This window comes from Daktulosphaira vitifoliae, unplaced genomic scaffold (genome assembly GCF_025091365.1).
Source record: "Daktulosphaira vitifoliae isolate Bord-2020 unplaced genomic scaffold, ASM2509136v1 Scaffold_1, whole genome shotgun sequence".
In the NCBI taxonomy this organism is placed as follows: domain Eukaryota; kingdom Metazoa; phylum Arthropoda; class Insecta; order Hemiptera; family Phylloxeridae; genus Daktulosphaira; species Daktulosphaira vitifoliae.
The window spans coordinates 68,773,958-68,786,223 of record NW_026099572.1 but is presented as its reverse complement, the minus strand read 5'-3'; the positions used below and the strand labels follow the sequence as shown (position 1 = coordinate 68,786,223).

Below are 12,266 nucleotides of genomic sequence, written 5' to 3'. Positions count from 1 at the left end.
AAATTGTTGAATTCGACTTGAAAATGGCTAGAATCACTTAATGTTTGATTAACTGGACAGAAAACCCATCAGTATAACGTTTTCGAAGGTTTTTCGGGTAACTAATGAGTAAGCTATTGAGGAGGAACAATTTTATTGTTATTCATCGAACACCCCAAATACTCTAGAGAATTAGTCTCCTGCAACTTGTGGTTGGCTTAGGAGATTACTTGAAAAACTGTCGTATACTTATGAGCTCACGTACTATCGTTTTTTTAAAAATAGACTCGCAATGAATTCCAGAAGAGAAGTCTTGACGCATCCTAATAATTTTTTCACGTAGCCTACAATTTATTGAATGTACACGAGATGGTAAACTAAATCCTCGTCAACCAAATCACTAGCAGGCAGCACATTTCGTGTAGTCACATGAAGTTGGGTAAAGTTTCATCAATATTCAAGAGACTCAAAACGTGTATTCAAGCGTTATTAGTAATAACGCTTGAATAACGCTACTAAGGTAATAACTTATTATCTTTGTGTATATATCATTAAAATCTTGATGACCAAGAATTTTCACTTAATATACATGCAACGTTCAAGCAGAACTCTGCTAATTAAGTTTAATGTTTAATTTAAACCTAAAAGTTGCATTGATTGAAAATAAAAACAATAATATTAGTGAAAATTAAAATACTTATTTGAATTAAATCATGCAGAGTGTAAAAAACCAAATCTCTGCTAATGGAGTTTTTACCCTCCATGTCATATTTTACATCCAATAAATGAGACAATGCTTTATAAATAATGAATAATATAGAAATTAAAACTGATTCACACTTTGACGTCAAATAATTGTGAATTGACAAGCTTCTGTCGTTGTAATTTAATCTTTCTATAGTTTTCAAATTCATGTTATGCTTTGTTCGTTAATTAAAATTTATGTAGAAAGGTAGATACGTGTCACTGGTATAAACTATTTTAAATTATTGGTATATAAAATGTTTTTGACTTTTACTAAATATTTTCTGGTATTAATATTATTAACTAATATATATATATAATGGACTTTTTAAATGCATTATGCCCTATATTATACAGTGTCTCAGATTTAACTGACAACATTTTTAACTTTTGATCCAACTATTATTTTGCAGATAATTTTTTTTTGAAATAATTAATTCTTTCTCAAACATCGTTCAAAGGATAATTTTTATTATTTATTACTTAAAAAAAAATACTAAACAAATATTTAAGATATTTATTTTTTCAAAATTTTGTAATAGTTATTTTTTAGCTCTATCTTTATAAAACATTTTGATGGGTCGACAACAATATTAGTAGAAGTAATTAGAACAAGTTATTAGCACTTTAGTTAAAAGCATTTTAATACATTTAATGGGTATGTATCACGATCGAATTAAGTCTGTATAAAAAAAAAGGGTAGAAAATCTTTTGAAAATATAAAATTCTTAAATCATTTTAAAAGGGTTAAAAATTATTTTCAATTTAATTGTTTATAAAATAAATATTTGTTGATAAATTCACGTCCACAAGTTCGCCGCAAGTTGAATTGCCTGTAAAAATAGTGTGAAATGTTCGTAAAAATTAAGCTTTTGTGAATTTGTAGACTTTCTTAGTATTTTCATCGTTTTTTAGCTTCGATGCGAAGATGAGAAGATATTAATTTTAACATGATGTGTTTATTTTTATTATTATTATTATTTTTTTTTTTGTCTGTCACTACTTTTTTTTAACTCTCACTAGACCGATTTTTCTCAACAATACGTTAAAAGTTTACAAACAATATCTAGTTACAGACTATAACACTATAAAATTGAAAATTTTTCTCTCGTTTCCCGTTAATGGTGGAAATCCCTAAACAATTAGGATTTTTAAAATCGGTAAATTTCGTCATTTTTAATAAATTTTTTTCTTTTAACTGCCATAGCATTTTTAAAAATGAACGAATCAAAAAAATTTTACTTTACAATAATTTCTCCGTAAAAATTACAACACTAAATTGTTAAATATAAATTTCATACTATATTTAATTGCTATAATAAATATTTATTCATATATAACACTTATAAATCAAAGAACTACTTATTAGGAATAATGAATAAAATAAGAGTTCATTTAGTTTTTGAAATAATCCACCAATCTTAAAATTAAACACTATTTACAGGTTTGGATTGAAGCGTTTCTTATGATGGTGATTTTAATCACTATCAGATATCATCTATACTTGTCCCAACTATGCCACGACCATATTGTGGCGCGACTCCACTGTGCTACCATTTTTATTATTGTAGAATTAAATATTGGTTTTAGTTTATTATCAATAAAAAATTTTTTTTAGAAGATCATATTTTATACAATTTTATTTTCAAAATTTATTAACTTTTAATGCCACTTTTTTGTCACGTACATTTTAAAGAATTCTGTTAAAAGTTCGATAAAATTCACAACAACCATTTTCTGTGTGATTTAAAATATTTTTAAAGACTTATACTGTGTAATACGCTTATAATGTAACTTGGCTTCCGGGGTTTTTCAGCCGGTTAATGAAGAGTACCGGAAATCGTGTGAAAAAAGAGACACGATACGGGATTAGAACCCGCGACCAAATGCGTCGTAGAGACAAACCATATTTTGGGGCCACCCTCGCACTTGTGATTCAGATCCCGATGCACTTTCATTTCGGTTGATAACGTGATATGCGGCTGAGAGAACCATGGTACTATATCAAATGTAAAGGATAATGTAAAATATTTTTAAATTTCAAGACAATTTTTTTTTATTACAATGTTTTTATTTTCCATGTAGTATTATGTACTTTTGGTTAGATTAAATTTTTATGAAAAATTCACCTGTGTTGAAGCGCCTAATGTAGTGTCACCAACAAGGTATCTCAAAATTTCAAAATGATTATAATTGTCATATTGTTAAGCCCGCACGCCAAAATATAAACAAATAAAAATAAGTGATACTACTAAAAAACTTTTTCCTGTAGTATAATAAATTAATAAACATACTTTTTTAAAGTTAGCCTAAGTTCAAAACACTGTTCTAAGAAAAGTTTGGATTAACTAAATTGAAAGCTCAGAGTGTTATCATATATAGGTGTTTTAAAATAATATACTTTCATTTAAAAATACCTTAATCGTCATAACAAAACTGTATAATATAGCTTACCACTATTTAATTTAAATGTAGGGATATTTTACTGTAATTTCAAACCGTATATTTCACAAATAATGATTATTTAGGTGGGAATAAAGATTAAATATAAGCCGAAAAAATATTTACAGATAACCTTTTGTATGTTACCCTGGGGTAAAAGTATAGCTATAACTAGAAGTATAGATGGATGACATAAAAGTTTTATTTCCCCGCGGAAAATGTCTCGAATTACATAACAAAACGACATATTTTCTCTAAATATCGGACAGTTATATAAAAAAAAAACTAAATATTTGAACAAAATATTTATCAACTAACCAAATTTTGTTTATTTGATTAAAACTGCCATTGTCAACCTTTATTTATAATAAAATGAGATTTAGATTAATTTTTTTATAATTATTTGATATACAATAATACAACTATAGTTGCAATTCTCAGTACGCATCGAAGCTAAAATTAAAATTGAAACATATTATTGACAATACTTAAGTTTTTATGAACATTTTTTACAGTTAAAATTAAACCATCAAACATCCACGTATAATTTGAGTATATTTTAGAAATTTACCAACTGACTTTTTTTTTGCTATTCGATAGTTGTGATGCTCGTATTTATTAAAATATAACTGAAATATTTAATTAAAATTAATCGCATTAAAAAAATAATAAAAAACTTATCCATCGTCATATTTGTATATAGGTTAGGTATATGAAAACGAAAGTGGTATACTAAAAAAGATACCTGTAATAAGTATTAAAATTGTTCAATCTTAATATTGACGATATTCATATTAGGAATTCACGGAGTAATGTTTAAATAATTATTAATATATTGAGTATAGATAGTATACATAGTAAATGTAATAATAACAGTAATTAATATAAATGTTTACTATAACATAATAAAAGTCAACAAATGGACTGTAATATATAAACGTATAGTTTATTAATAAGAATTTAGTGAAAAGTGAATACTTTATTAAGTTTTAAAAACATATAAGAGCTTATAGATCTGTTCATTAAAATGTTATTTGGGAACACTATTGGAGCTTAATAATAATCCACAAGTTTTAAAAGTCTTTCAGTTTTAAGTGTTGTTTAAGTCTGGAACAACAAAGTGATTGTGATTTAACGTTAATCAATTTTTCCAAAATTAAGAATTTTTTCTTTATTTTTAGTTACATCTATGTTATATTTTATTTAGAGTTAATTTATAAATAATTTAACATAAATCGAGTGGTTGACGACAAATCAATGGTTTTTATTTATATTTTACATATTCTATATTGTTTTGGCGTACATTTTGCGCAACAATTAATGTACAAAATCACTTAATAGTATCTTACACAACGTTGTATAGTGTTTAACAGTTACAAGTTTAAATAGTTCCAGAATCCGCAGGTGTTAATAAAAATCTTTATTTACTAACTCAATTGCGTAATGACAATCATCCACGTACACAGTAATTTATCTATGTACACGCCATTACATTATAGTTTACTTTAATTTTATCTAATTTAATTTATTTTATTTTATCTGAGTTTCATTGAGGTACACATCACAATGTCAAGAATGAGATTAAATATTTTACATGTATTTTTACGCATGCATAATATTAATAAAAATTAATAATAGCTAAAACACCGTTGTATTTATCATTACTTACAAGTTAGTTACAAAAATTATAGGAGACTGGGGCATATTTAAATGTGAGGTAGATTTGAATTGATTGAATAAAACAAGTTGTAGTTGTGAATTAACTTATTTTATGTAAACTTAATTTATTACCATATTAGTGTGGTAATAATCCCCAATCTTCCATATGTTGTTCAACTTACTTATGAATAATATTGTACATTATAATAAATATAAAAATACATATTTTTTAAGTGAGTATTGAATGGTAGTCTGCACAAAATATTATTGCAATAATTTATTGGATAATATTTGCGATATGAAATATTGTAAAAAAAAATAACTATAATTTCGATAAAACACTCAGTATGAAATTATTATGTCAGTAAAAAAACATCAAATGGAATATGTTATTATGATTATTATTATTAAAAAGAAATTATGGCTTCATAAAATTTTCTTCTAATTTACTTACAGTATGTTGTCGTATATTTTGAGATTTGACAAATAATTTATCATACTTCAAATGTATTTTTTAAGATTAAATGCCATTTTTAAAATGTTTATCATGATAAATATTTATTGAGTTGTTAAATTAATTAAGCACTGTAGCTGTAATAAAAATGTATGTACAAATAGATTTCAATAATATGACTTTCCCTTTGAGATATCTTCTTGCGCTTGATTTTTCAGTTTCAACGACTTGTCTAGTTGGCTACATATTTTTACACTCCTTTTCCATTATTCAGAACCATTAATCATCTTATATTGAACTAATCAATTCATTAGATGCTTTTGAAAGTATATTTAGCGATACCTTATTTCTTATCTTCTTAACAACTATTACGTGGTCAGACTGTGATTTTCATTTATAGATATTTAATATGCAATTTCACCAACCAATTTTAGTTGCCGTTCACATTAAATATAGGAGAATCTATACCTTTTAGTTTACATAGTGCCTTTGATTAAGTATTTAGATAGAATAGTTAATAGTCAATTATAAGAGAACTTAATTTATTGCATACATTATAAATTGCGGGTACTCATTCATATCAAATAACTTTATGTGTACCCTTTTTGTTCTTATTAAATTTAAGCATTAAAATGGCTCGGCGTAAAGAAAATGCGGTTACTTCTTTTACGGTAAAAAAAAATTTTTTTGGAAAGGCTGCAGCTTCTGTAACCATTGTGAAATAAGCATTTCATAATTGTTGATTAATTTTTTTTTTTAAGAATTAAAATTAAAATTATATACCAAAACCAATAAAAGAAAATGTGTATTATGGTAAGTATATATCAATATGATCAACCTCAATAATTGAGATAATAAGAATAAAGATCGTTAATTATTAGTCAATAAAGAAAAATATCTGTGAATAAATAAATATATAGTTTACTTTTTACATATTTATTAAGTTTTCAAGATTTATTATAATATTATTTCTAAAATATAATAATGTAATAAAAGTTATATCAAAAATTAACTAATTTATTAATAATATGACTTCAATAGAAAAATTTTTATTTTATAGATATCCATGGATGAATTTAGATTGCTTGAAATATATTTGACATGAGTAGTATGACAGAGGATGGATCATATTATTGGGAAGAACTGAATGATACATCTAATGATACACTGGAAGATTACTTACTTCGAACACGTGGGCCAAAACATCTCTCACTTACTATAGTTATACCAATAACTATTATCTATGTACTCATTTTTGTTACTGGAATAATTGGGAATATATCCGTATGCGTGGTAATCATTCGGAATAACTTTATGCATACAGCAACTAATTACTATCTATTCAATTTGGCCGTGTCAGATCTCACGCTACTTTTACTAGGTATGAAAAATACATCAAATAAATAAAAATTTATAATAACAGACATTTTTTATAGTGGGGTCCCTAAATGACCTTTATATATCACATTTTTTTACTACTTTTTGTAGTTTCTTTGGAAAAACATGACGTAGTAATACAAAATTATATTTTTATCCCAATAAACTAAGTAATTTTTCGTAAATAATTAAAGACCTATTAGTAGGGTAAAATGGATATTCGGCACCAAACAGAAGGCAAAAGACGTAAACAGGAGTGAAGGGGTAGGCATGGTCTATTTTGAATGGAGGGTAATGGTTTTGGTCGGGATAGACGAAGTGGCGTGGTCTATGGAGGAACGAAAGGGTTGTAAAGTTGATGGGTCACCAAAATTAAACAATAAAGAGTATCTTAACGAGGAGTCTCTTTAAATTCTATGGGGTCCTCTGTTACTGGTTTTTACTAATAAAAGGTAGTTCAATACATAATGAACCATAAAATATTATGTAGAAACACACAAATCAGTTCAGTAGGTTTATTGAAATTAAAGTGAATTCAACAATTTTGATCATTAACCGATTATTTTACTATATAAAAATTGGATAATATAACAATTTTATAATTTTGTATTTACAATATAAAAATTAAATGTATGATAGGTTTAGAGTGTCGTATATATTTGATTTCATTCAGTTGAAAACTAAAAATTATGTTTATATTATGCTAACATCATTCAAATGGATCAATATTATAAAGTTGTTTCATTAATTGTCTTCAAATACCACTGAAACAGTTCATTATAAGAATTGACTAAAGTGACAAATGAAAAGCTAAAACTTTCTTACAAAATTTTACTGTTGTAATTTATCTAAAAAATAATGTAAAGGAGCACAAATGTATTATCTAGTTAAATTAAAGGAATAATGTATAAAGTTAAATAACAGCAATTGTAGGTAATTTGAAATTATTTTAAAGTAAATCATATGACAACTTATCATAATAAACAAACAAAAGTTACGTAAGGTTCAAATTATAACAAAAATGTAACAAAAAAGTTAGAATAAAATAACTTAATGAAACACAACATGAAGTAAAAAAATACTTTAAAGGCAAACTTTATAAGTAAATTTTATGATTGTTGTAAAATAATTGCATTAATATTAATGAAAAGTCGTATCATATTAAGTATGAAATAAATAAAATTTATTTATAAATTTTACCGTATTCGTCGATTTTTTCCTACTGATTCAACAATATATAAAACAATGATCATATATATGAACATACCAGATGATTCAAAGTGATTATTTGGCTAAAAACTAATAAATAGTGATCATCAAATTTTGCAAATAAAACTAGTAACACCGATATCAAAAATAATATGCCGGGCAAACTCTTTTAAAACTCACTCCTCAAAAATTGCATGACTTTTTGTATCTCTCTTCGCTTCTAATAATTACTTTTCAAAAATTAAAAAAAAATGATAAAGGTATAACTTTATTTAAAAAACTAATTTAATTTACTTTTTATTATTATAGTAGGAACAAATAGTTTGCATATACGAAGATATAATTTTTAAAAAAATAACAATTTATAACACACTTGTATTCTTTTTCAATTGGTCGAACTTTTAATAAATTCGTAAGATTCGTATATTTTGCCTAGTTAATTATTTACATAAAGTGAAATAGGATTTTAAATGTTGTTAATAATTTAAAGTAAAGACTGGAAGTGAGACGCAGGTGTTATTTTTATTACTTATCATTTCCCGCTGTACTCTTCCTCCTGCCAAGGTATAAAAATGTGTAAAATTTACTTCTGAAATATAGGTATAAAATTGTTATTGACCAGTTATTTTTTTAATTAGATTAAATTATTATCTATTAAATAAACTAGTTAATTATTTAGTTTGCCATTTAAAAAAATGAAATTGACACCCTCTAAGATATAAAAGATGAACATGAAAAATACTTAATGGCTGATAAATTAAATAAAACGGGGATCTAAAATAAACCAATAAAAAAAATTTTAATATAATTATTATTGTTCGATTAATTGAGTATTTCATGAATAATAAATCGTCCTGTGTATTATACTTGGATAGTTGTCAAAATCATGAACACTATTTGAAGCAAGTAAATAGAAATTTGTATATATTATAACTTATAATTATTTTTCAGTACTGACAGAAGTAATAATTAAGAAAAATATAGAAGATTTAAAATTAACAGTTTTTATAGTTAAAAAATAATTAAAACATAATTTCTTGTCACTGTTATGCCCCTAACTTGAGTACTCCACACTGCAACGACTATTAAAATACATTAAAATTCGTTAAATATTGACAGATTTAAGGATGATCTATGCTGATAATTTTACTTCCACCAGCTATCTATTGACGAGTTCTCTAAAGTATTTGGATTCTCTTTCTCTTACCACAATCTTATATAAACCAAATGGATGATTTCCAGATGTATTCTGGAATTACTCCAAAAGCGACTAGCGTAAAATACATATAAACGATTCGCGAGTACCCATTACTAACATATAATCTAATAAATGAACAAAAAATGAATTCACCGTCCTAATAATATAAATAAGTCAATGCATTATTATTCTACTCATGTACGGCAAACTTGCATTTTATGGCATAGTATAAATCATTTAGCATGTTTAACAACTTTGGCTCGTGAAATCGTCATGACAATAAAGAACAACCATGAAAAACAACAATTCATCAAATGAGAACTGTCAAGTTAATAAATTAATTATGTATCGAATTGTTATAACGAATATTTAATAGCCTCCGCTTTGTTGAAATTTCCGTTAAATCTTATAATTATAAGGTGTTAAATTATTATGCTAATTTTTTCATTTCGCTTCTTTTTTTTTTACATAATTCTAATTTCATCTTTGAAAAACTGATTAATAAAATGATATGTCAACAAATGCCAAAGATAAATTGTAAAAACAAATATTTAAGTAGACAAATTAATGATTATGATCATTATTATAAATTTAAATTGGATGTTAATTAATATTAACTTACAGAAATTAAATCATTGTTAATTAGTTTAAAAACTCAAAAAAAAAAAATATTAATTTCAATGAAAAATCTATTTTGTAAATTTAAAGATGTTAGTGAATAATTTTTAACAACTGTAGACAATTTATTTTATAATATATTTTTTATTCGACTCAACAATATAATTTTACGTTTAGGTTCTGTTTGAATCATAGAGAATATTCTTTAAAACTATAAAAATACTACTAGGATATTGCTTAGGACAAATGCAAAATAAGTGACGATATCCTTGAAATAGACGCCCAGTTTTTCGGTAATTTCATTTACATTATTTGATTGTTGGTATGTTCTTAAATAAAAAGTCGTTTAGGGTTTAGATTGCTGAGTAGTTTTTTCTTTCAATTTTACATAAGTATATTTTTCACACCCTAAAGGTCTTTATGGATATTTGTATGACTATGTGCTGTTATTTATATATCTAAACTTAGCGGTAATATTTAGAAGTAATAAAAAAAGTCATAAATATCAGAGCAAGTATTTAGTACTTTATCAGAATAAACAGGCAAATGACAGATTGACATTATAAATGGTCGCATAACAACCAAAAATAAATTTGAATCTTTAAATAGTTGTTGATGACAATTATTATGGATTAGGTGAGATTCCATATAAATGCGAGTACAATATAAAAAAATTAATGGTATTATAGCATTAAATTCTTGTACACTCTTTAATTTCATTGTTACCAGAATAATACCTAATAATATATTTTTGTATTATTAAAATTATATAACATATCAAAGACATTGATAAACTTATAATCTTTTTTTAAAGTTGTCTAACTTTTAAAACTATTAAAACTATTAAACTATCAAACTATTAAAACTCCAAAATTATATTAATTTCAAACAGTCACAGAATTATTCTTTTTTTTTTTTTATTGATCTAAATATTATTATAAATACTCTATCCGAAATAAAATTCAACAAAATGATAATTGTATAGTTAAAAGTGTTGTCAGTTATATCTGAAATACCCTGTACAATACTTTAATTTATCTATTCAACACCAATATTATATGTAGAGAGATTTCGCTTTTTATGTACATTATTAAATATATATCTAGATTTAATTTATATAGTAGGAATATGTATGTATAATTTATATTCCTATTATTAAAATAATATAATTATTCATTATTTTATGTAAACTTCATTTATCCTTTCCCAGTCTTAAAAAAATTATGTGAATGAAACTAATAACAAAGATTAATATGTAGTATATAAATTAATTCTAATTTATTTAATTGTATTGTTTGCAATAACTCAGACTTTTCTTGTATATGTTCTCCTACTAATGAAATCTACCAAACGATTGTAATAATTAAAATATCATAAAAACTATAATTTATCGTTTGTTCAACTCGTCTATATTTTGCTAAAATTAAAACCGGTAAGGTAATAAATTACTTAATCATATTATTCCCGTATAGTGTTTTACTATATAACACATACGTTAAATCGATAATAATTCATAATAAAAATATTTAAAACTGAGTAATCTTTAAAAATATTGCAAAATAAAATAAATATTATTAAATGAGAATTTAAAATATTGCTGTAATAAAACATATAACCCAGATAAATTTAAGTCCGAAACTCTTCTGTAGTTAATCGGATCCCTTTATTGTCGGTACGGTCTAGAATTTTTAGAAGGTTCTGTTAGGCTGAATAGTAGAGGGTAGATTCGTTCACAGTCTAAGCCAGTATTGTAGCAGTTTTGTAGATAGTGATTAAACTATTTTCTTTTGTTATCCATGTATTGTGTGCTACTGACTTAATAATATACATATGAATTTTACATGAGTTCTTAAAGACTTTTAAGCGAGGAATCCATTAAGGTTAGTCATATCTTTCATAGACCTTCAATAAAATATACTAAGCACCCGTATTTTACTTGTGTACTGTAATTTTTGTACAATTGTACGTTTACAGAAAGGATTAGTTCTTAATTTCTTTTTCGGATAAAAATAATACATTTCATAATCATTAAATACACTCAACAAAAAATCAAGAAATCTCCTTATACAATGACGTATTTTCTAATTTGTAAGTTGATTAAATATTTGTTTTAAATACAATACTTAAATTGAGAAAATTTGATGGGAGGACAGGACCAATTTGTTTTCTAAAAATGATAAAATGTAAGAAATTATTATTAACTTTTGAAAAGAAAAAAATTTATATTGTTTTATAGCTGTAAATATATTGCGTGAGTAATAGTTAAACAATCACTCTGTATAACTTACGGTTTTATCCATACCGATTTAATTTAAAGTTAACGGCCTTAATCGTGCTCTACTTAACTTGTCTGTTTGTTACACATAATTTGTATTTCAAATTTTAGTATTTCTGTATTAATATTTTAACTAAAAACAAATTGATGACATTAGCGTTACACAAATTGAAAATGTTTCATATACAACACTAAGACACATGTAATCATGCAATTTAGTGCTCCAGCATCATAAGAACTAGGTTAGCAATCAGGCCGCCAAAGATTGTCAGCTGGTCATTGAAATAGTACAGGAAATCATGTGAACCGCT

At 25.0% G+C, this 12,266-nt stretch overlaps 1 protein-coding gene across 8 annotated transcripts in view; it reads left to right on the top strand.

Moving 5' to 3' along the window:
• LOC126895074 (neuropeptides capa receptor-like) overlaps positions 1 to 12,266 on the top strand; it is a 62,805-nt gene that overhangs the window by 26,763 nt on the left and 23,776 nt on the right. For 5 of the 8 annotated variants that reach the window (XM_050666551.1, XM_050666549.1, XM_050666550.1 and 2 more), the window contains one exon: positions 6,339 to 6,659. The exons of 2 other annotated variants lie outside the window; for them this stretch is intronic. In XM_050666551.1, coding sequence (XP_050522508.1) covers positions 6,380 to 6,659 — 280 coding nt within the window. In that variant the 5' untranslated portion in view covers positions 6,339 to 6,379. Of the gene's footprint in view, positions 1 to 264; positions 500 to 6,338; positions 6,660 to 12,266 lie in introns of all 8 variants that reach the window. One more of the 8 variants, XM_050666553.1, reaches the window with a different exon arrangement.